Source organism: Hevea brasiliensis, chromosome 9 (assembly GCF_030052815.1).
Source record: "Hevea brasiliensis isolate MT/VB/25A 57/8 chromosome 9, ASM3005281v1, whole genome shotgun sequence".
Lineage (NCBI taxonomy): Eukaryota > Viridiplantae > Streptophyta > Magnoliopsida > Malpighiales > Euphorbiaceae > Hevea > Hevea brasiliensis.
Genome location: NC_079501.1, coordinates 93,556,859 through 93,579,048, shown reverse-complemented (window position 1 = coordinate 93,579,048; position 22,190 = coordinate 93,556,859). Strand labels below are relative to the sequence as shown.

The 22,190-nt window shown below is 30.2% G+C and overlaps 2 protein-coding genes and 1 non-coding gene across 3 annotated transcripts; 2 read left to right on the top strand and 1 right to left on the bottom strand.

Moving 5' to 3' along the window:
• Positions 1 to 378: 378 nt before the first annotated feature.
• Positions 379 to 1,152, top strand: LOC110663967 (ankyrin repeat-containing protein BDA1-like). The gene is made up of 2 exons (XM_058152540.1): positions 379 to 825; positions 982 to 1,152. Exons 1-2 carry the CDS (start codon positions 379 to 381, stop codon positions 1,150 to 1,152), a joined length of 618 nt encoding a protein of 205 aa, XP_058008523.1.
• An 8,424-nt stretch (positions 1,153 to 9,576) lies between these two features.
• Positions 9,577 to 11,497, top strand: LOC110663957 (ankyrin repeat-containing protein BDA1). The gene is made up of 2 exons (XM_021823466.2): positions 9,577 to 10,464; positions 10,622 to 11,497. Exons 1-2 carry the CDS (start codon positions 9,853 to 9,855, stop codon positions 11,432 to 11,434), a joined length of 1,425 nt encoding a protein of 474 aa, XP_021679158.2. The 5' UTR covers positions 9,577 to 9,852; the 3' UTR covers positions 11,435 to 11,497.
• Positions 11,498 to 21,748: 10,251 nt separating this feature from the next.
• Positions 21,749 to 21,855, bottom strand: LOC131183550 (small nucleolar RNA R71). The gene has a single exon (XR_009151598.1). It is a non-coding gene; the product is annotated as a small nucleolar RNA R71 (small nucleolar RNA).
• Between the last annotated feature and the right edge of the window lie 335 nt (positions 21,856 to 22,190).

The following is a 22,190-nucleotide window of genomic DNA, read 5'->3' as shown; positions in this document are numbered from 1 at the left end:
TAAGTCTTGAGCAAGGACTGAAAAATTGTCTAAAGTGTCCAATTCACCCCCCTCTTGGTCAATTTGTTTGGGACAACATGCTCTAATCCGTGAAGATGCTTGTGTTTTGGAACGTATCGATGAGGTGCCTTTTGTTGACACTCCATTACATATAGCTGCATCTTCAGGGCATATTCATTTTGCTACGGAGATAGTGAACTTGAAGGCATCGTTTACCAGGAAGCTAAACCCATAACACTCCATTACATATAGCTGCATCTTCAGGGCATATTCATTTTGCTATGGAGATAGTGAACTTGAAGGCATCGTTTACCAGGAAGCTAAACCCATAACACTCCATTACATATAGCTGCATCTTCAGGGCATATTCATTTTGCTATGGAGATAGTGAACTTGAAGGCATCGTTTACCAGGAAGCTAAACCCAGATGGGTTTAGGCCCATGCACCTTGCTTTGCAGAATGAAGACATGCTAATGGTGATGTGGCTCATAGATTTTGATGGAAACCTTGTCCGTGTCAAAGGAAAAGGAGGTGTCACTCCTTTGCATCATGCAGCTGAAAAAGGAAACTCGTCTATTTTGAAAGAATGCTTTAAAGGTTGCCCCGAATCTATCAAAAATGTTACCTTTCAAGACGATACTGCTTTACACTTTGCAATAAAGAACCACGATGCTTTTGAATTGTTGTTGATGGAATGGCTTAGGCAGTCTGAATTCGAAGATGCTGAATTTTGGGAAAGAGAGATCCTCAACTGGAAAGACCAGGAAGGTAAAACGGTGCTGTACATTGCTGCTTCGGAGAATGGATGGAATGATCAACACCAGGTGTGCCTAACTTCCAACCAAAATTTACTTTAAGCTATTAGCCTGATAAATTGGAGCGTCAATAACATTACATAGAATGCAAATATCCAACCCATGAATTATTTATGTTCTTGCATATCTTTGACCAATTATAGCAATGTCTATGTTACTATGTAGATACTAAAAATGATGCTGCGATGTCATGCTAGAACTGGTATAAAAGATCATAATGGTTTGACGGCCAAGGAAATCCTAAAAGGCCAAGTTGGATTACATGCAGGAACGACAAATTTGGAATATGCAGGCAGCCGGTACAGGATTTTTGTTTCCATTAATATTATTATATAGAAGTTTGTTATCTCCTAGACATTCGGAAAATTAAGAAAATTAAATTAAGAAAATTAAATTATTTTAAATTATTATTTATAATTATATAAACATGAGATCATATGTTTATTTATGATTATATTACTATAAAATAATTTTATTTTGATAGTCTTAAGATTGGGCCCTCGAATAGGTAACCACGTGGACTGATCACTAAAATGGGCTTGAACACTTTTGGTGGCGCTGGATGACCACTGCGAGTGGGTATTGAGCACTTTTGGCACTAATGTATAATAAAAATTATTTTTTTTTTTTACAAAATTTACTAAATTTTAATTTATATTTTATAAAAATTATTGTGAGCAAATATTAAAATTTTTAGATTAATTTAATGATTTATTAATTATTTTATAAATAATTTTTTTTTAAAAAAAATAAAATATATAAAACATATATGACTACTTTTCTCGTGGTTAAATTTTTTTTATTTTTTTATTTTTTTTATTAATAAATATTAATTAAATAATTTTATTTATAAAGTAGTTAATAAATTAACATAAAGATATTTAATTTTTGTTATAATAAATTTTATTAAATCAAATTAAAATTTAATAAATTTTATAAAAAAATTAAAATTTAATAATTTTTATAAAAATACTAATAAAATTAAGTAACTCCCTATAATAATTATGCAATTATAGTGACATTTTAGTGGGAATATTTGTTTTGCCACTGCCTGAAATTTTAGCTAAAGAAAATAAAAATAATAATAAAATAAAAAGATGAGCACAAATTTTTAGACAATCCTGCAACTTCCCATAAGCCTATTTTAGCGTGGAAGGCTTTATATAACTATTATGAAACTTACAATTCAAATATTCACCAAGGAATTCACTATTTAAGGATGACTGATGCGTCCCAACCGCAAGTGCACGGGTCGTACAAGTAGTATAGAAAAATATCGATCCCACGAGGAGTTGTGTTAATGATTGAATTTTCGATATAAAAGTTGACTAAATTGAAGTATTTATGAGATTAAAATGATGAATTAATGGGTAATGGAGTGTGAAATCTAATTGTGCAAAATTAATATTCTATTCAACAATGTATTAATTAAACTAAAATTGCATCAAATTGAAATAAGCAAGTTCAAATATGGCAATATTTAAAATGGCAAATGATTAAATTCGATTAGAAATTAACAATGGTAAAAAGGCGATTCCGGAGTTCGGGATTTCATATTCGAGCTATTTTGGGATTTTAAATTGGTTATCCAATCTTGTGATACTAATGGGTTTTAAGGAGATTAATTCTTAAATCCTTTGAATTCCCTTTCGAGTGAGACAAAGAGTGCCTTAATCAAACTAATCCTACTTTCGTGGAGTTAGAATTAATTAAGACCCATTAAGTTCTTTAATTAATCTATGAATCCTCTTAATCCTTAGCCTATTTCTAGGTCTAAGTTAATTAAGTCCAATTTCCTGATTATCTATCACAAGGCCTTCTCCTTTCTGCTTCAACCATGGATTAAGAACATTACTCAATGGGATCCTACATTAAGCATGTCATTAAGCATACAAGAAATGAATAAAACTCATTAAGACCACAAAATATAGATTACCCAATCAAAATCCACAAAATATCTCAAATATTACAACCCTTACTCCAGAATCAAAACTAAAATACTCAATATAAATAATGCTTACAAGATATGATGAGTTTAAATGGAAATAAAGCTTTAATCTAAGCTAAGAAGTAAGTAATTAAACACTAGAAGTGTAGAAAAGTGTAAAGAAAGAAAGAAATCTGCAAATCTTAGTTGAAAATGGTGTGGAAGGTGAAATGACTCCTCAAATTCTGCTTAGCCTCCTCCTTTCTTCCTTTGCTCCTTGCCTCTCCTCTAAAATGAGAAAATGGGACTATATATATCATTTTTCTGACATGGAGCCCTAAAATAGTATGTTCTAGGAGGAATACATTAAGGGAATCTTACTGACTCATTAATGAACTCTTTATGGATGATAAGTGGACTGCATAAGTTATGCAGTCCCTTATGCACATTTCGGCTGATTCTGGGTTACTTATGCGAAGCTGCATGACTTGGTGCATAGGTTATGCACAATTTCGTGAATCTGCATAAGGGAGGTGAGAATGTGCATAAGCTGTGCAGTCTCCTTATGCACATTTCGGCTGATTCTGGGTTACTTATGCGAAGCTGCATGGCTTATGCGGCAAGTTATGCACAGTTTGGTCTATGCATATTTTAGCTTGAAAACTTGCTTTTGGCATCTTTTTGCTGTAGAAGACACTCCTCAATGGCAAAATTCTCTTTAGTCCTTCAAAAACACCATTTTTCCTACAATACAAAGCAAAAATTACAAATTAATCCAAAGTTGACAATTATGGAAAACTAACTAAATAACTAATGAAATTAGCTAAAAATGACTAATAACCAAATAAAATGATTGTGAAATTAGACCTAAATGACTATGCAAAATATGTGCATCAATGACATTCTTCTTTTTTCCTAAAATAATATTTATAATTGCAATTTTATTTTAGTATATATCTTAATTTATGTTATTAAATTACAAATTTATTTTTTCATGAAATAAACTCAACTCAAGTCGACTAAACCTTTATCCCAAAAATTTGGGGTCGGTTATATGGATTCTCTTTCTCCACTCTAAACGATTTTGGGTTAAATCCTCATAAATGTGTAATGCTTCCAAGTCAGTTTAGTTCTACCCCTTCTTTTCTTTCTATCCTCTACCCTAATGTGCTCTACTTGTCTAACTGAAGCCTCCATATGCCTACACTTCACATGACCAAACCACCTCAATCTCCCTACTCTCAACTTATCCTTAATTGGTACCACTACTACATTTTCTCTAATACTCTCATTACGGACTTTATCTAGTTTAGTATGGCCACTCATTCATCTTAACATTCTCATCTCCGCAACTCTTATCTTAGACACATACGACTTTTTCAATGTCCAACAATCACTACCATATAATATGGCTGGTCATATGGCTATACGGTAAAATTTTTCTTTCAACTTATTGGGAATCTTGTGATCACATAAAACTCTCGTGTCACATCTCCACTTCAACCATCCGGCTTGAATCCTATGACTAACATCCTCCTCACATTCTCCATCTACTTGAAGGACTGAGTCGAGATATTTAAAGTGATTACTTTGATATAGTATCACTCCATCCAAACTAACTCCTTTCCTATCACCAGTTTGGCCTTCACTGAACTTGCAATGCATATATTCTGTCTTCGTTCTACTTAACTTAAAGTCCCTTGATTCTAGAATACTTCTCCAAAGCTCTAACTTTCTATTAACTCCTTCTTGTGTCTTATTTATCATAACTATATCATCCGCAAGCATCATGCACCACGGGATACTCTCTTGTATATGTTTCATTAATTCATCTAAAACTAATGTAAAAAGATAAGGACTTATAGCTGAACCTTGGTGTAATCCAACTGAGATAGGAAAATCTCTTGTGTCTCCTGTCTCTGTGCGCACAATAGTAGTTGCTCCTTCAAAGAAAAAAAATTGTTAAATTCGTTATATTAATTTGTATAAATTTATTGTAATGTTTAATATTAAATTTAAATGCTAAATATACAGTACTCAACTCAATTCAACTAAGCCTTTATTTCAAAAATTTAGGGTCAGCTATGTGAATTCTCTTTTTTCACTCTAAATGATTTTGGGTTTAATCATTTAATGCTTCTAGGCTATATGGATTCTCTACAAAATTTAAAGTCTTGTAGAGAATATTTTCCTCAAAAAAGGTTAAAGATTTTGTGAAGATTTAAGTATGCCATAAAAGTTAGATTTTTTTTTTTCAAAATTACACTATTGTGGTGCCACTAAATATTATTAGGTTCGATTCTTTACAATTTTGATTTTAATCAAGGTTTGCAGCATTTTCAATTTCAATTATAAGCTGTTACAAGTTCGATTTTTGAAACTAACATGCTGGTTTGATAAAGTTCTGATCTAGACCAGCCAAAATTTTTTTAATATTTTTATGTTTAATTTTATTACCTTAAATTTATTAAAATTACCTTATATTAATTGGTTTTATTAACTTAAATTTAGTCAAATTACATTATATTAATTAATTTTATTACCTTATATTTAGTCAAATTACCTCATATTAATTAATTTTATTATTTTAAATTTAGTTAAATTAAATTATATTAATTGGTTTCATTTCTTTTCTATTATATTAATTTTTATTATATATTATGTTAATTAGTTTTATTACTTTTAATTTAACAAAATTACTTTATATATTAATTTTCAAGAACTTAGAGTAGAAGTAACTAAGGACGACCGATGATATGATTTTTTTATTATATTATATTAATTAGTCTGAGTTTTTCTTAACTTATAACCTAGTCAAACTAATTTATAAGTTCTAAATATAAGCTGACCAGTTTGTTTATAACAAATTTTGGGTTTATAAATTGAGCTTATAAGTTTAAAATAATAATAATAATAAGTTAGAGAACTCAACTTTTTCTTTTTGTGCTTAAAAATTATGTGTTTATAAGCTAGTTTTACTAATTTTATTATATTTTTCTCATTTAATTTTTAAAATATGATCATAAATCTCATTTAATATTTTTTTAGTTATTTTAATAATAAATATGTTTATAAATCATATTTTACTAAACATATCAATCGCGTATCAGTCACTTATAAACACTTTAATCAAGCACGTAACTGTTTTAAATTTTAAATGTTTATAAGTCCAAATTAACTTATAAATATAAGGTTCTTAAAAGATAATTTTATAAATTAAATCAAACACCCTTTATGTTTAAGAACTCGTGAGTGAAGACCACCAATTACTTTGTTTTTTTTATTATGCTAATTTTATTATATTATATTAATTAGTTTTATTAATTTTTTTAACTAAAATTTAGAGAGTGCAAAATTTTAATTTTATATCTTCAATCATTAGATCAAAACGGGTTAGACAATTAATTTTATTACTTTAAATTTAACAAAATTACGTTATATTAATTTTGAAGAACTTAAAGTGAAAGTAAACCAAGGACGACAGATAATTTGGTTGCATGATACTCCCTTTCTTTTTTTCTTTTCTTCTCTCTCTTTTTTTTAAATGGCCTTTCTTTTCATTCTTTATGACTAGACGTCAACCCATGCATGCGATGCACAAATTAATTTTATTTTTACTTATATAATATAATATTAATAAAAGCATATTTCAATATTTTTATGTAATATTTAATTAATTATGTGTAACATTTTTAATATATTTTTATAATGAATTATAAAAAAATGTTGGCAATAATTCTAATTTTTTTTCCCTTTATATTATTATATTTATAATTGACTTTTCTTATATGTTGTGTACAATATAATTGTAAATTATTATATTGAATTAAAAACTGAAAGGGTCATGGAAATTAAGGATAATAATAACGTTGGGGTTCTAAGGAAAGAATATATAATATTGTGAAGGTAAAAGAATTGATTGAAAAAGGGCAAAAAAAAAAAAAAGCTCTTAATTTATCTAAGTGGGCGGTGTAGTGGTGAATGTGTACTTCATGGATTGGCTAAGTATTCAATCCGTGAAGTCGACAACCTGAGTAGGGTTCACTCTGCAGTTTCAACTCTTAGAGAACTAACATAATGCCTATACTAGGCATTAGATAATTTATAACTTTTATTTTTTAATTTAATTTTTAATTATATTTTAAATATTGATAAATTAGTATTATTATTATTAAATTAATTTCATCCAAGTTTCTTTGTATTTTATTTGAATAAATATTTACTTGTTATAATAGTAATTTTTAATTAATTTGTGGAGTAATTAATTAAAATGCCTTATTTAATTATATATATATATATATTTCTATTATTACATCATTTAAAATATAATAAAATTACTTTATTCATAAAACCAATTTAAACTTTGTGAAATTTTTATATTTTATCTTATAATTTATGTAATTTAATATCTATTAATATTTATGTAATTTACATCATTTTTTTTTTAATTTTTAATTAATAAAATTAATAAATTAATAGCTTCAAATGATACTCATATATATTATGTTTTTATTTTAAATTTTATTTTATTATATATTTCATATATATAAATACATATATAATTGCATAAATAAAATTTTATTTCATTTTTCTAAACTTTAATATTTTTATTAATTTAAAATACATAATTATAAAATTTTTATGATAAAATGAAATATTAAAAGTTTAAGAAATATTAAATAAAAATTTATAAAAAATGTAATAATTAAATAAATGTTGATTAAATATATTTAATATTTTCAATTATATTAGTCATGGAAATTGAGGTACAACGACAATAATAAAAATATTTGAAAGAAAAATTTAAAAAAATTAAATAAAAAAATTAAATTAAATTCTTAATATAAAAGACAACAATTATTATAATTATAAAATATGACATTTTTGTATGATAAATACCACATAGCACCACTAAAAAAAATTTGTCCATATGATAAAAACAAAACTCTGCCTCTATATATATATATATATATATATATATATATATATATATATATATATATATATATATATATATATATATATTAATCTCTTATTAATCACAAAATAGAAATGGAGTAACCCAATTCAATGCGAAAAAAAAAATTAATTTACATTAAACTTCAACTATACATGACATAATTATTAAATTTTAAAAAATATATATATATTTAGAATTTAATTAAAAAGACAAATACTTGAATTCTTTTCGTGAATTCAGATAACTTATTATAATATGGGGAAAAAAAACTTTCTTCACTTTGGCCTTCTACGCAAATTTCAACTCAAACAATTTATAATAATTAAATTTAATGGAAAAATAAAACTTATGTGAGCGGTTAATTATTATTTGGTTTAAACAAAAATTAGACATTAAAAAGGAAAATAATGTTAAAAATTAAAAATGAAAGATCTTCACATGAAAGTAAGCATTGAAAAGTTGGTAAAAGGGAAAAACAAGAATGATTCGACTATGTTTGCATATCCAAATTAATTTATAATTTGAGTAGTTTTGCGATAAGTGTAGTTTTTTTTTTTTACTCTATAAAATGTGTTTTTACTCTTATTTCATATTCTTTTTAATAAAAAAAAATTCATGTGCTTATTTTCAAAGCTAAAATGACTAATATTTTTATTTAAATGAATTTTGTAAAAAAAAATTCAAATATCTAATTTTTCTAATAAATGAAAAACTATAAATCTTCACTTGATGTTAATAAATTAATAATAATTTATTCTATTATTTATTGTTAATTATGAAAGTATTTTTATTTGTTTAAACAGTAGCCAAATCCAAATAATTTTCTATGTTATTTTTTTCAGCTTTTTTCTTTTAATTTTCTCCTCCTAATGCATATATACTTTCACAAACAATAATAAATAAATAGAGTGAATTATTATTAATTTATTAACATAAGGTAAAAATTTATAGTTTTTTGAATTAATTAAAAAATTAAATATTTGGATTTTCATAAAATTCATATAAATAATAAAAATACTTTGTGCTCTCTTAAGGGGCAAGCTACTGACTTTCCTTAATGCTTCCTATCTTGCTTAGATTTCCATTCTACCTAAGAATCACAGTACAAGGAAAGACTTTTTGGTCTGCTCTTTGTGCCCCCTTTTCAAGTTGGTCCTCGAAATATTGATAATGAGCTAATTATTAGATAGATCAGGAGCACTGAAAAATAGTATTATCTCTCATAGAAAAGTGGGTCCTTCCTATAACATAGAGAGTGTATCCCACATGATTGTAAGAGATAATGTATGTACACCGAATGTATCTAATAATTTCTCTTGATAATGACCCTCTTCAGAGTCGTCAAATATAATACAATATTCAACCACTGAGTTACAGTGGCAGATTTAGATTTTTTTTTTCTAAAGTTAACATATAAATTTTTTTTATGGTTAATTTTTTTAATAAAAAAAAAGAGAATTAAATAATTAAATTTATGATGGTCAATATAGACAAATATATATATATATATATATATATATATATATATATATATATAAGTAATTAAAAAAGAACGAGGGGTTATTGACCCCTCATTTTTGCTACTGCATCCACCAATGCCAATTCATTAAACTTTAATAAAGCATTAAAGAGAACAAGAAGTATTGGATATAATAATAAGGTTCACTATATTTTCAAAGAAAAAATTCAAGTTTAATTCTTAGAGAAAATATTGTTGAAAAAGAAAGTCATGAATCTTTAAATATTAATATTATGTGGACCGTAAAATAGACATAGAGAGATACCTGATAAATAATTAAAAAAAATTGAAGAATGTGTTTATATATATATAACTAGTGTGCGGAACCCTTTGGATTGTATCAATCAAGTAGAAGTATCTAGGAAGAGTGAGAGGAAGTGAGGTGTGTGAGAGAATGCTATGAGCGTTTGTAAGATTGTTGTGAGACATAATCAAGTGTATGTGTTAAGAGTGAGGAGTGCTCATAATTTAATGTTGCACTAAAGTGTGAGGTTGATTATAAAGTTATTTTTAATGCTTCATAATAAAAATTTTCTTCAATCGAGTCCATCATTTTTCACTTTCTCTTTTTGTCAATTATAGTGATTCCTTTTCTTCCCCTTCAGCTGCTTGCTCGATTAGTTCGTGAGTATGGACCAGAGGTTGACTAAGGCAGCTCGAGAAGGAAATATTCCTGAATTGTATAAGCTAATCCAGGAGGATACAGATGTCTTGGAAAACATCGATAAGAAAGCTTTTGTTGATACTCCGTTGCACATAGCTGCTTCACAAGGGCATATTGAATTCGCGATGGAGATAATGAACCTGAAGCCATCTTTTTCTAAGAAGTTAAACAAAGATGGTCTTAGCCCCATGCACCTTGCTGTACAAAATGACCACATGCTAGTGGTGATGTGGCTCATAGATGTTGATCGAAACCTTGTCCGTGTCAAAGGAAAGGGAGGTTTCACTCCTTTGCATTATGCAGCTGAACAAGGAAACTTGTCTATTTTGAGAGAATGCTTTAAAGGCTGCCCTGAATCTATTAAAGATGTTGCCTTTCAAGGTGAAACTGCTTTACACATTGCAGTCAAGCACCACCGAAAGGATGCTATTGAATTGTTGTTGATGGAATGGCTTAGGTGGTCTGAATTCAAAGATGCCGATTTTTGGGAAGCAGAGCTCCTCAACTGGAAAAACAAGGAAGGTAAAACCGTGCTGCATATTGCTGCATCGGAGAATGAATGGAATGATCAACACCAGGTGTGCCTATCTTCCAACCAAAATTTACTACTCATATGTGCTTGAGTTTTCCACACACACACATGTATAATTCTTCTTATAAAGAGTGAAAATATCCAACCCATGAATTAATTATGTTACTGCATATCTTTGACCAATTATAGCAATGTCTATGTAGGTACTAAAAATGTTGCTGCGATGTCGTCATGTTAGAACTGATATAAAAGATGGTGATGGTTTGACGGCTAGGGAAATCTTGAGAGACCAAGTTGGATTAACGGAAAGACAAATTTGGAATATGCAAGCAGAGGGTGCAGGATTTTTATTTCCATTAATATTATTATATAAAAGTGTAATATATCCTCTACGTTCAATCCGTCAGGAAGCTCAGACATCGGGATCAAAGTCAAGGCCTTGGGCGTGGAGATTACGTCGGAGAAGTATGTGGAAATCGAGTGAGAGGCGCAATACAGAACTGATAGTTGATACGCTGGTTGCAACAGCCGTCTTCCAGGCATCACTGAGTCCACCTGGTGGTCTTTGGCAGGGTACTGCTACTGTTGATATTAACGCGCTCATTCGCGTCAGTAACTCTTCCACTACTTCTGCAGCGACTCATCCACACTTCGCTGGTACATCAGTGATGTCTCCGGCCGAGTTCCTTTGCTTTTACATTTTGAACGGTGGCTTGTTCCTCCTAGCCGCTTCTCGAATGATGGTAAATCTAATTACCCAAGAAGGCCGCGTGCTAATTTCTGTTTTTTCTGTTTACTGCTTGATTCTTTCCTACTTGGGCTCAATGTTAACCATATTTCCTGATAATGTGAGTAATGGGGACTCTGGCCTGTTTTATTTAATTTGTTTTTCTTATGGATTAGTGCTCGTACCCTCTGTATTGTTTGCCATTATGTACATGTTCTTGCCTAAGGAGCCTAGAGTAAAACCCAGAAAACATCACCAGACAATTCGTGATAGGAAAGAATGGTGGTAATATGTCTATAGATATCACCTCCCATTGTTGATGTTCCTCTTTCAATACTAGCTTAATTAATTAGCTTTCTCTGTTGATATCGGCATGATGCTGGGTGTATATATGTTAGCAAGCTCAGCTCTTATGTGTGTATCGCCATATTCATAATTATTTTATTTATACATCTATATAAATATATGATTAATAATTATCTTTATATGTATTACAAAAATAAATTTAAATGGAAAGAATTAATTTATTAATATACTAGAATGTGATTTTTTTTTTCTATTGTTTTAACTAAAGGAAAATAATTTACAGGCACATTATTAATTAATGTATTAAATTAATATAGTAAATTATAGTATATTAATTTATTTTTCTGAAATTAATTAATTATATTTATAATTTATTTTTTTAAATATAACTTAATATATTTTTATGGAATTAAAATTTATAATATAATAAGCAATATAAAAGTTATAATAAGTTCGTTTCCTATTTATATATATTATTGATTATTAATTATTAATTAATAAATTATAGATAAATGCATCATAAATATAAAAATTATATTTTATATATAGGTGAATGAAATATAAATTAAAATTAAATTATCATTGAAATGAACATTTAATTGAAATTAAAATAAAATTAATTTAATTAAATATTAAAATAAAAAATATCCAAATTAACATAGGATTTAAATTAATATTTAAATTAAAATTAAAATATAATTTTTAAATATTTAATAAATTTTATTTAAATTTAATATTAATATAAATAAATATATTATCTATTCGATCAATAAATAACGTGAATATATCTAGCTAAGTACAATAAAAATTTGTCTCTTTTTATATTATATATAAGATATTATGAATGAAATTTTATATATATAATTAATCAAATAAAATTTTATGTAATAAAAATTCTTCTCCTATTATAATTTTGATGTCTGATGTCAAACCAAGTAGATAGATATAATTTCCTTTTAGAATTTCACCACCAAAATTAATAAGCACCAAAATTTATATAAAAATTATAATCAAAATAATTTAATTTACAATTATAAATATTTTTGTTGATATATAAATGTAATAATATACTTTTTTAGTTAGTTAACAAGTATGTATGTGTGTGTATATATATATATATATATATAAATTTAACTTCAAGGTCATTAGGGGTGAGTATTCAGTTCGAACCGAACAGAACGGAAATGGGTGGAAAATAGAATCGAACCGAACCACTCTATTTCGGTTTTATTCGATTTAAATTGATCGGTTTTGATTTTTGATTATTTTTTAATTTAGACTTGATTTTCAAATTATTTAGTCTAATTTTGACTTTGATTTGAACCTATTAACCATTAATCATTGAAATTAAACAATTAATATATATATAATTAAATATAATTCATAAATTTTCCAGAAAAATAAATCAATTCAAAAATCAATTCGATTCAATTTGATTTGATTTGAACATATAAATTACTATTCGGTTCGGTTCGATTCGATTTAACTGATTTTTTCTCTTCAAAACTGAACCGAATCGAAATTTTTATAATATAAAATCGAATCAAACCGATTAAATTTTAAAATAAAACCGATTAAATTGAATTGACTCGATTCAATTCAATTTTTCAATTTGAACCAAATTCAGCTCAACCTAAAGTCCATGACTTTTTATCTTTTATATCTTTTATGGATCACCATCCCATGTGCTGGAGAAATTATAAAATAAAATGGTGATTCTATGTATGATGCTTTATATAGAACGGCAATTCAGTAAAATATAGACAAGAATATATAAATAATCTCATCAAATAACAATTGTCTAATGATGAATTTTAAAAAAAATAATTATTTAATCATTTTAAGCATTTATCAATATCTTATTGATTTGTCACTTCATGCAAACTGCTTATATGGAATCACGGCTTTATATATATACATCTAACAAAGAAATCCTCTCATATGAAGCTATGAATTCTTTTAACCAATTCGGTATAGTTTTAATTTAAATTTTGATTTTTTAAAATAATTTTATATACAATTATTGTCATAAAAAGTTATATTTAAATTATTATTTAAGTTTAGAGATTAATATTAAAATATGTGCATATATATAAAATTAAAGATTAAATATATAGTAGTACACTTCTAATTAATTATTACAAAGCGATTTAATATAAATATAACTAAAATTATTAAAAAAATATATAGAAAAATTAAAAATAACAATCTGAATTGCATGTAAATATATATATATATATATATTTAAAAAAATATATATGTATAAAATTAATTTTTTTATTCAATTTTAATTTTATACTAGATAGATATCCTTAAGAACTATGCACACTCCGACTAGAAGTCCCCCTTGCTAATGATTTAGTTCTAATTTATAATTGCAATGATCTAATATGAAATTAAAATTAAAAAAATAAATGGAATCAATTTAACAATATTTAATCTCGAATCGAAATAAAATTGATTGATCTAATATAATTCAACATGATTTCTTATCAATCTTAATTTTTTTAAAAAATTAATTATGAAATTTAATCAAAATCAAATTAAATTTAAATCTAACTTAAATTGAATTAAAATCAAAATTAAAGTAAAAACAAAAGAAAATCCTACAAATTGATTTATTCTCTTTGGAGAGTTGAAATTAAATCTTCTATGTTTGGAAATATTACGTCTACTATTTAGTCTCTTTAAATCAAAGAATTAAAATTATTGATTTTTAATTTAAAATCAGTCCAAAGGATTAAAATTATTGATTTTTAATTTAAAATCAGTCCAAACCATGGTAATTTTAGGCACAGCTTGGTCTAAAAATCGGTGAAAGCAGAGAGTTAAGAGCTTAAGATTCTTCTGGAATTGAATCGAGATTGAATCGAATTACAACATAAAATTATGTATAATAATGTTATCAATTTAATATAAATCACCATATTTAATATAAATATCCACAAATCATATTATACACCATATTTAATTAAAAAAATAAATATAACATAATTATCCATATAAACTATGTTCAAAATAAATCACCTAATATAATAACAACTTAAAAATAAAAGAATAAAAGGGTTGACAATTAAACTGCATTTTTTGTCTTTTGAAATAACAAAATGATGTCATTTTGATTAAATTAGCTGAATGGAAAAATAATAATGAAGACTCACTTGACCCATTAAATCCACAACAGATCGATGGGCACTCAGTAGGTCTACTGGATTTTTTCTGGTTTTGATAATATGTGAGTTTTAAAAATAAACCAAACTGTTTGATAAATTGAGTCAAAATTTTTACAATTCGACCAATTGGGTCGGTTTGATTTTCAAAACCATGGTCCAAACCAAGCCGACGGCCAAGTCTGACTAGAAGAATAATACAAAACCTAATAGGACAGAAACAAAAGAAACAGAGAGTGTTTTATCTTTCTGACTTTTCACCACAAAAGAAATCGAAAAAAAGACGTGTCTGAATTGCATTAATTATAATTGTAATTAATTAATAGAATTGCATCTTATCTCATTATACTTTGTCCTTTTTTTCAACTATATCCTCAAATTATGCATAACCTTTCAGAAATTAGGTGAGATGCTCACCTTTTCCACTATATATACACCTTATGATATTTCAAATGTAATTAATAATTTTAATATTTAAATATTTTTTAAATTTAATTAAAATTTATTTTAAATTATTCCAAAGGGCTATTTGAAATTATTTAATTTTATATATTTTTATTAATAATGTATATTTTAAAATTTAATGATTTCATTAAATATTTAAATTTTATTTATTTAATATATATATATATATATCTATGATAAGTACATAATTTATTAATTTTACTCCCATCATATTTAGTGTTTCTAGGGTATCTTTATGTTTAATTCAGTTGGTTAAGTATATTTATCATTTAGGCATATGTTTAGAGAGTTGTTGGAATAATTGTGTTAAATGGAGAAATTTTTAGGATTTGCATTAATTTGACTCTTGCTGTATTTTTTTCAGGGTTTTGGTGAAGTTTCAGAGCGTAGAAGTGTGGAAGGAAGCTTGGAAACGTCGAAGGATTGAGAAGCGTTGTTGATACAAAGTACACGAGTCGTGCAAGCACAACCATGGACCTGCGTAACATTCTGCCAGAAGAAATCCAGAGAACCGAGGAAGAAACAAAGTACACGGGCCTTGTAACTTGATCCATGTAAATCCTGGAGACCCGTGTAACTTTCTGTGCCAATACGAAACATATCCATTCAGCTCCAATACACGGGTCATGTATTCGTCGACAATCAATTTCCTGATTTTGCTCCAGTTGCTATTTTTGACAGAGACTCTAAAAACCTAACCCTAGACCATTTATTATAAATAGAAGAGGCAGCAGCCGACACAAGGAGACACAATTCAGCAGCCTCTCCATTCGTCTTTTAGAATTCTTCTTTTTCTTCTTTAATTTTCTATAAGCCATGAACATGAGTGGCTAAGTTTTTAATTCAGTTCAAGAGATTCAAGTTCTTTTGCTTGATTTGTGAGACTAGGTTCTTAATTTAATTTATGTCTTTTTGAATATCTATTGTTTTCTGATTTCTTTGTCTTTGATCTATTGAATGATTTGCTAAAAAGACCTATTAGTTAATTGTTTGATGAGATCAATTGCTAGTTCATCTTCATAATCCGTAATTGTTGTGTAAGATTGAACATGAGTAGCAATTAGATTTTATTGATTATGATCCTAGTTTTCGATAATAACCTAAAGAAACAATAGGGTAGATTAAATGATTTATGGTTCATAAATTGTTGTTCAGCTTAACTACTTGTTTTCTTAAGGCAGTTATTAATTTGATGAGGATTGCTTAATACCAACTCAGTTAATAATTAGAGTCAATAAGAGTGCTGGGCTCGAATTGATGAGCATAGGGAAGTCAGGGGTTTACCTCGCTATTTGGTAAATCTACGTTAAGTATTCAATAAGAGATAATTGTATTTGTTTTGTCTATGATCAAATCAATGCATTGGTCAAGCCAAATGGCATGACTAACCATTCATATAGTCCATATTGAGTCTTAAAGGCAGTTTTCCATTCATCTCCTAATTTCTTGTGAATTTGGTGATAACCACTCTTTAAGTCAATTTTAGAAAATATGCATGCACCATGCAACTCATCAAGCATATCATCAAGTCTAAGTATGGGATGTCTATACTTTACAGTGATTTTGTTGATTGCTCTACAATCCACACACATGCACATGGTCCCATCTTTCTTAGGCACCAAAAGAACAGGTACGGCACATGGGCTCATGCTCTTCTTAACATGGCCTTTTGCTAGAAGCTCCTCCACTTGTCTTTGAAGTTCCTTAGCCTCTTCCGGATTGCTTCTATAGGCTGGCCTATTTGGGATTATAGCTCCAGGCACAAAATCTATTTGGTGCTCTATGCCTCTAATGGGTGGTAGCCCATTAGGTATTTCTTCAGGGAAGACATCTTCAAACTCCTGCAATAAGGGCAAAGCACAACTAGGAATGGATGGGTCAAGGTTAGAAACATTGGTGTAAGCTCCTTTACAAATTAGCAAAGCCATTGGCATAATAGAAAAATATGCAGTCCTCACATCCCTGGCTTTTGCTATCAAACTGACTTTATTCTCTCCACTCTTCTCACAACTCTCCTTTTGCCCCGAGCCCTTTCCTTTTGGTTTCACTCTTTTTTAATTTTCTCCCTTCTCTTTCTCTCCCTCATTTTTCCCTCTTACTTTTTCCTCTCTTTCTTTTCTTTCTTTCTCTTTTTGCACTCTTAGCTCGGCCTCTCTTTGTTGTTGCTCATTCATGGTCTGTTTTATCCTTAATTGATCTTCAAAAGCTTGTGCGAGTGATAATGCTGCTAAAGTGACCCTTCGTCCATTATGAACAAAGAAGTACCTATTCCTAAATCCATCATGCACTACCTTCCTATCATATTGCCATGGTCTCCCTAGCAAAATATGTCCAGCATGCATTGGCACCACATCACACAACACCTCATCCTTATACCTTCCAATAGAAAAAGCCAACATCACTTGCTTGTTCACCTTAATTTCCCCACAGTCATTCAGCCATTACAACTTATATGGTCTAAGATGCTTGATAGTGCGCATGCCAAGCTTCGCAACCATGAGTGTGCTGGCAACATTCACACAACTATCACTATCTACAATCATGCTACAAGTTTTACCATTCACCAAGCATCTAGTGTGGAAAATATTTTCCCTTTGTAGTGCATCTCCCTCTTCTTCCTTTGCTTGTGCACTTAGTGCATGCCTAACCACCAGAATATTTCCTCCCACGGCATGCTCTACATCACTAGCTTCCTCCAGAGGAGGCATACTCTCACTAGCATCATCATCATCAACATCATCATCTTCTGATTTGATCTCCCTATTCAGCCTCATCACCATCACCCTCTTGTTAGGACCATAATGTCCTTTCCCTAGGCACATAAAACATTGGATATCCCTAGTTCTCCCATTAGAGGTATTCTGTCCCTTGCCTTTCTCAGTCACACTAGGCTTTTCTCTACCCCTAGTCTCCTCTTTCTTTTCCTTAGAAACAGCATTGGAATCACTAGTTTCACCCTTCTTCCAATTCGGTTTCCATGGAGCATTGTTGCCTAAATTATACCCACACTCATTTTGAATGCTTTCTTCTTCTTTAGTTATTTTTCTATCTTGATTGCCATATTTAACATGTCATCAAGCTCTACATAGTGTTGTAGCTCCACTATGTTGGCAATATCAAGATTCAGCCCCTTTAGGAATCTAGCCATAGTGGCTTCCCTATCCTCCTCTACATTGGCTTCCCTATCCTCCTCTACATTGGCTCTTATCATAGCCATCTCCATCTCCTTGAAATATTCTTCCACACTTTTGTTTCCTTGCACCAGCACTTGCAACCTTTGGTGCAACTCCCTATAGTAATGTTGAGGTACAAATCTGTCCCTCATGATTTGCTTCATCTCATCCCAAGTTTCAACACCCCTCATCCCATTTCTTCCTTCTTTTAGTGAGCAATTGATCCCACCAAACTATGGCATAATCTGTAAACTCAACTACTGCAAGCTTCACCTTCTTTTTTTCACTATAATTGTGACAATAAAATATGAGATCCACCTTCCTCTCCCATTCCAAATATGCATCCGGATTGGCTTTGCCTTGGAATGGCGAAATTTTCATTTTGATCCCACTAATGTTACCATCCACTCTCCCTCTCCCTCTTGCTTCCTCCATATCACCTCTTCTCAAGTTTCTGCCTCCACCTCTTCCACCCCTATTACCTCTCATCCCTCTTGGTCTATGGTGGTCATCATGTGCAACGGAGTGCTAGTCATCCTCTTCATCAGAATCATCATTATTTTCATCCCCCCAATCATCTATAGGTGGTGCATTGTTCACTCTAGATCCCCTAGCCCTATTCTGCCCCTCATTTGTGTTTTGTCTACCATTCCCACTATTCTGCTCAATTCTTTCAATTCGGTCAGCTAGGTAGCTCAATTGTCTACCAATTCTTTCCAAATGTTGAACAAGTGCTTGTTGGTAAAAAGGATTATCCATATTAAGTCCACTAGTTTGTTCTTGTGACATTTTTAATACCTGCATAAAAAAGTTAGCAAAACAGAAAATAACCTCACAAATTCACTCAATTTTTGGTCACTCAAGTGTTTGTACTCAGTTTATAGGCTTTTACCCTCTTGGAGTTCTTGCCACTCGATGCCTTTTTTCACTCAAGCTTGCTTACTAAGTTCTTGTCAGAACTAATGCAATTCCAGCAAGTTTAAATCAAGTTTTAATATATGTTCAAGCACAAACTCAAGCAAAACGTGTGGAATAAGTGTTTGTTATGACACTTGAAGCAAGAAATGAAGACACCAAGCTCTAAAGCAATGAAGTGAAATAGGAGTCAAAATTAGCTTGCTATTTTGGCCTCTCCCTGAAAAAAAGACAAAGTTGGAATTTTGTAAAACTGTTTTAAGGGCAGCAACAAGACATAATTTTAGTAGGAAAAATCAAGTCTAGAGGTTCCAGAAAGAACCTTGATGTTTTGGATTTCTAGCCTTAATTTTGCCTACAAAGCACCCCTATGAAGTTTTAGAATTTTCTGGGTTGGTTTGGTTATACCTCCCCCAAAACAGCCACCAAAAAGAAATGTTGAACTTACAATATTCCAGCACTCAAACATACACTTTAGCACCCTTTTTTTTTTTTTACCTTTTTTTTTTCTTCTTTCTTTTTGTTCTTTTTTTTTATATCATATAACCACACAACAGATACACTCAACACATCCAACACTAAACACTTCAACAACACACTTCACAAGCCATAAAGATGCAAATAACCAGGTTGTGAAGAAAAGGTTTAAGGTAGAAAACAACACAAATGTGACAAAACTAGGGAAATAAGGACAGATGCAAGAAAACTCTAATATACCCTAAGATTAGTAGTATTGAGTGTTAACTCACTACTAAGCCTTGAATATGTTCAGATTTGCTTAAAAACACCAGAAAACATGAGGACTTGAAGAACCTTCAAGGCTTAAACACAAGGAAGATAAAAGAAGGGGAAAGAAAAAAATAAGAACACAACAAAATGGATGACCAACCTATTTTGAAGAGAGCCTAAGCTCTGATACCAAATGATACGGTTTCTACCCTTAGTTGTTGATTCCACTAAGAAGAAAGACTAAAGGATCGTCTTCAAAACAAGCCAAGAAACTCTCTTGAACCTCCAACCCTTCACCTTGAAGATGGAGAACTGAAAATATAATTCCCAAGAAAGGCAGCCAAGAACAAGACCAATTCACCTATGTTGATGAACAACATTGAACATATAATAAAACTTAACAAATCAAGGCAAGAATTTGCTAAGAAAAATAGTGAGAGTTCTAAGAAGAACTTTGAAGCAAAGCTCTAGCAATTTTGCTCAAAAAATTACCATATGAATTATGTCCCCAAAATGAAACAAAAGAAGGCAGAAATATGGGTTGGTGTATTCTGCCAAGACATTTCAACAACCATGGGACATGTGCAAGTCTTGGTTAATACACCAATCTCTCCTAAAAATAGATACAAAGTTCAAACATTAATAGGAAGGTCAGATTTGGTAGGCCACAAATGAGAGACAATCTGAAAAGAAATGTTTTGTCTTGAAGCTAAAAGTAGTAACTTTGCTTTTCCTATAAATAGTTGAAGCATGGCTGGAGCTCATGGACAAAGTTATGGCTTTCAATCTTTGCAAAATAGACAAAAGCATCTTCAAAAGGTTGGTGGAGATGGGCTGCCAATTGTGCTGCCACCTAGGCACTCCACCGGGACGCCACATTGGATGCTAACTAAGATGGACTTGCTGACGTGGCTGCCATATGTATGCCACCTTGGACAGATGCCACTTGGTCTCTTAGCTCCTCAAATATGCAAAGGAATATACAGCAAGGTTGGCTTCCCTCTTCCAAGTCCAAACCGAAAACTTGCAAGAGGTTGGACTTGGTGATGTGCTTATGCACCAAGCCTTGAAGCTCCTTAGCCATTGCTCTAGTTATTGGCCCTTAGTGTGGAATTGGTGCAACCAGTTCCTCATCATGGTTGAATTTGGAGGATGGCCCATACCTATTTTGAAGGAAATGGCGTTCTAATCAAGACCAATGAATCCATTGGATTCTTTGGCCCCACCCTCTTGAGGCCAAATTTTATCATTTTCTAGGTTTTTGAGGCATTTTTTAGTTTTTACTTTGATTTCTCTTTGTTTATGACAAGAACTTCTCAATCTAGTGAGTTGATCTTTGATCCAGAAGTAGAAAAAATAGCTAAACAGTTGAAGAAATTGGCTAAGCAGGCTAGGCAGATTCTGAGTACATCTGAAGGAGTCCAATCTCCGAAGGAGTTAAGTTTGGATTCGAATTCATATTCAAATTTCGAAAATGAAACCATGGCTGCTAAGACTTTGAAAGAGTTGGCTGCTCCCGATCTAAATCAACAGCCTTTGTGTATTCAATACCCTTCTTTAAATGTTGCTTTTGAGTTAAAATCTGGACTAATCCATTTGTTGCTTAAATTTCATGGTCTTGCAGGTGAGGATCCACATAAGCATCTAAATGAATTTCATGTTGTGTGTTCCAGCATGAAACCTCAAGGAGTTTCAGAGGATCAGATCAAGCTTTGAGCTTTCCCTTTCTCACTAGAGGGCACAGCTAAGGATTGGTTGTATTACCTTCCGTCTGGATCTATCAACTCATGGAAGGGGATGAAACAGATATTTCTGGAGAAGTATTTTCCTACTGCCTGTGCTGCCAATATAAGAAAAGAAATTTGTGGCATCCGATAGTACAATGGAGAAAGCTTGTATGAGTATTGGGAACGATTTAAGAAACTGTGTGCAAGCTATCCCCATCATCAAATAAGTGAGCAGCTTTTGATTCAATATTTCTATGAGGGACTTCTACCAATGGACCGTAGTATGATAGATGCTGCTAGTGGAGGAGCTTTGGTTGACAAGACACCAGAAGAGGCAAGGATGTTGATTGCTAACATGGCAGCAAATTCCCAGCAGTTTGGAATGAGAATGGATCACACACCTATGAAGGTTAATGAGGTAAGTACATCTAACATTGAGAAACAGATTTCTGATTTAACTTCTTTGGTGAGGCAGTTAGCTTTAGGGAATATGCAAACTGTTAAGGTATGTGGAATTTGTTTTGGTTTGGGTCATGCTACTGACATAAGGATGAATCAAT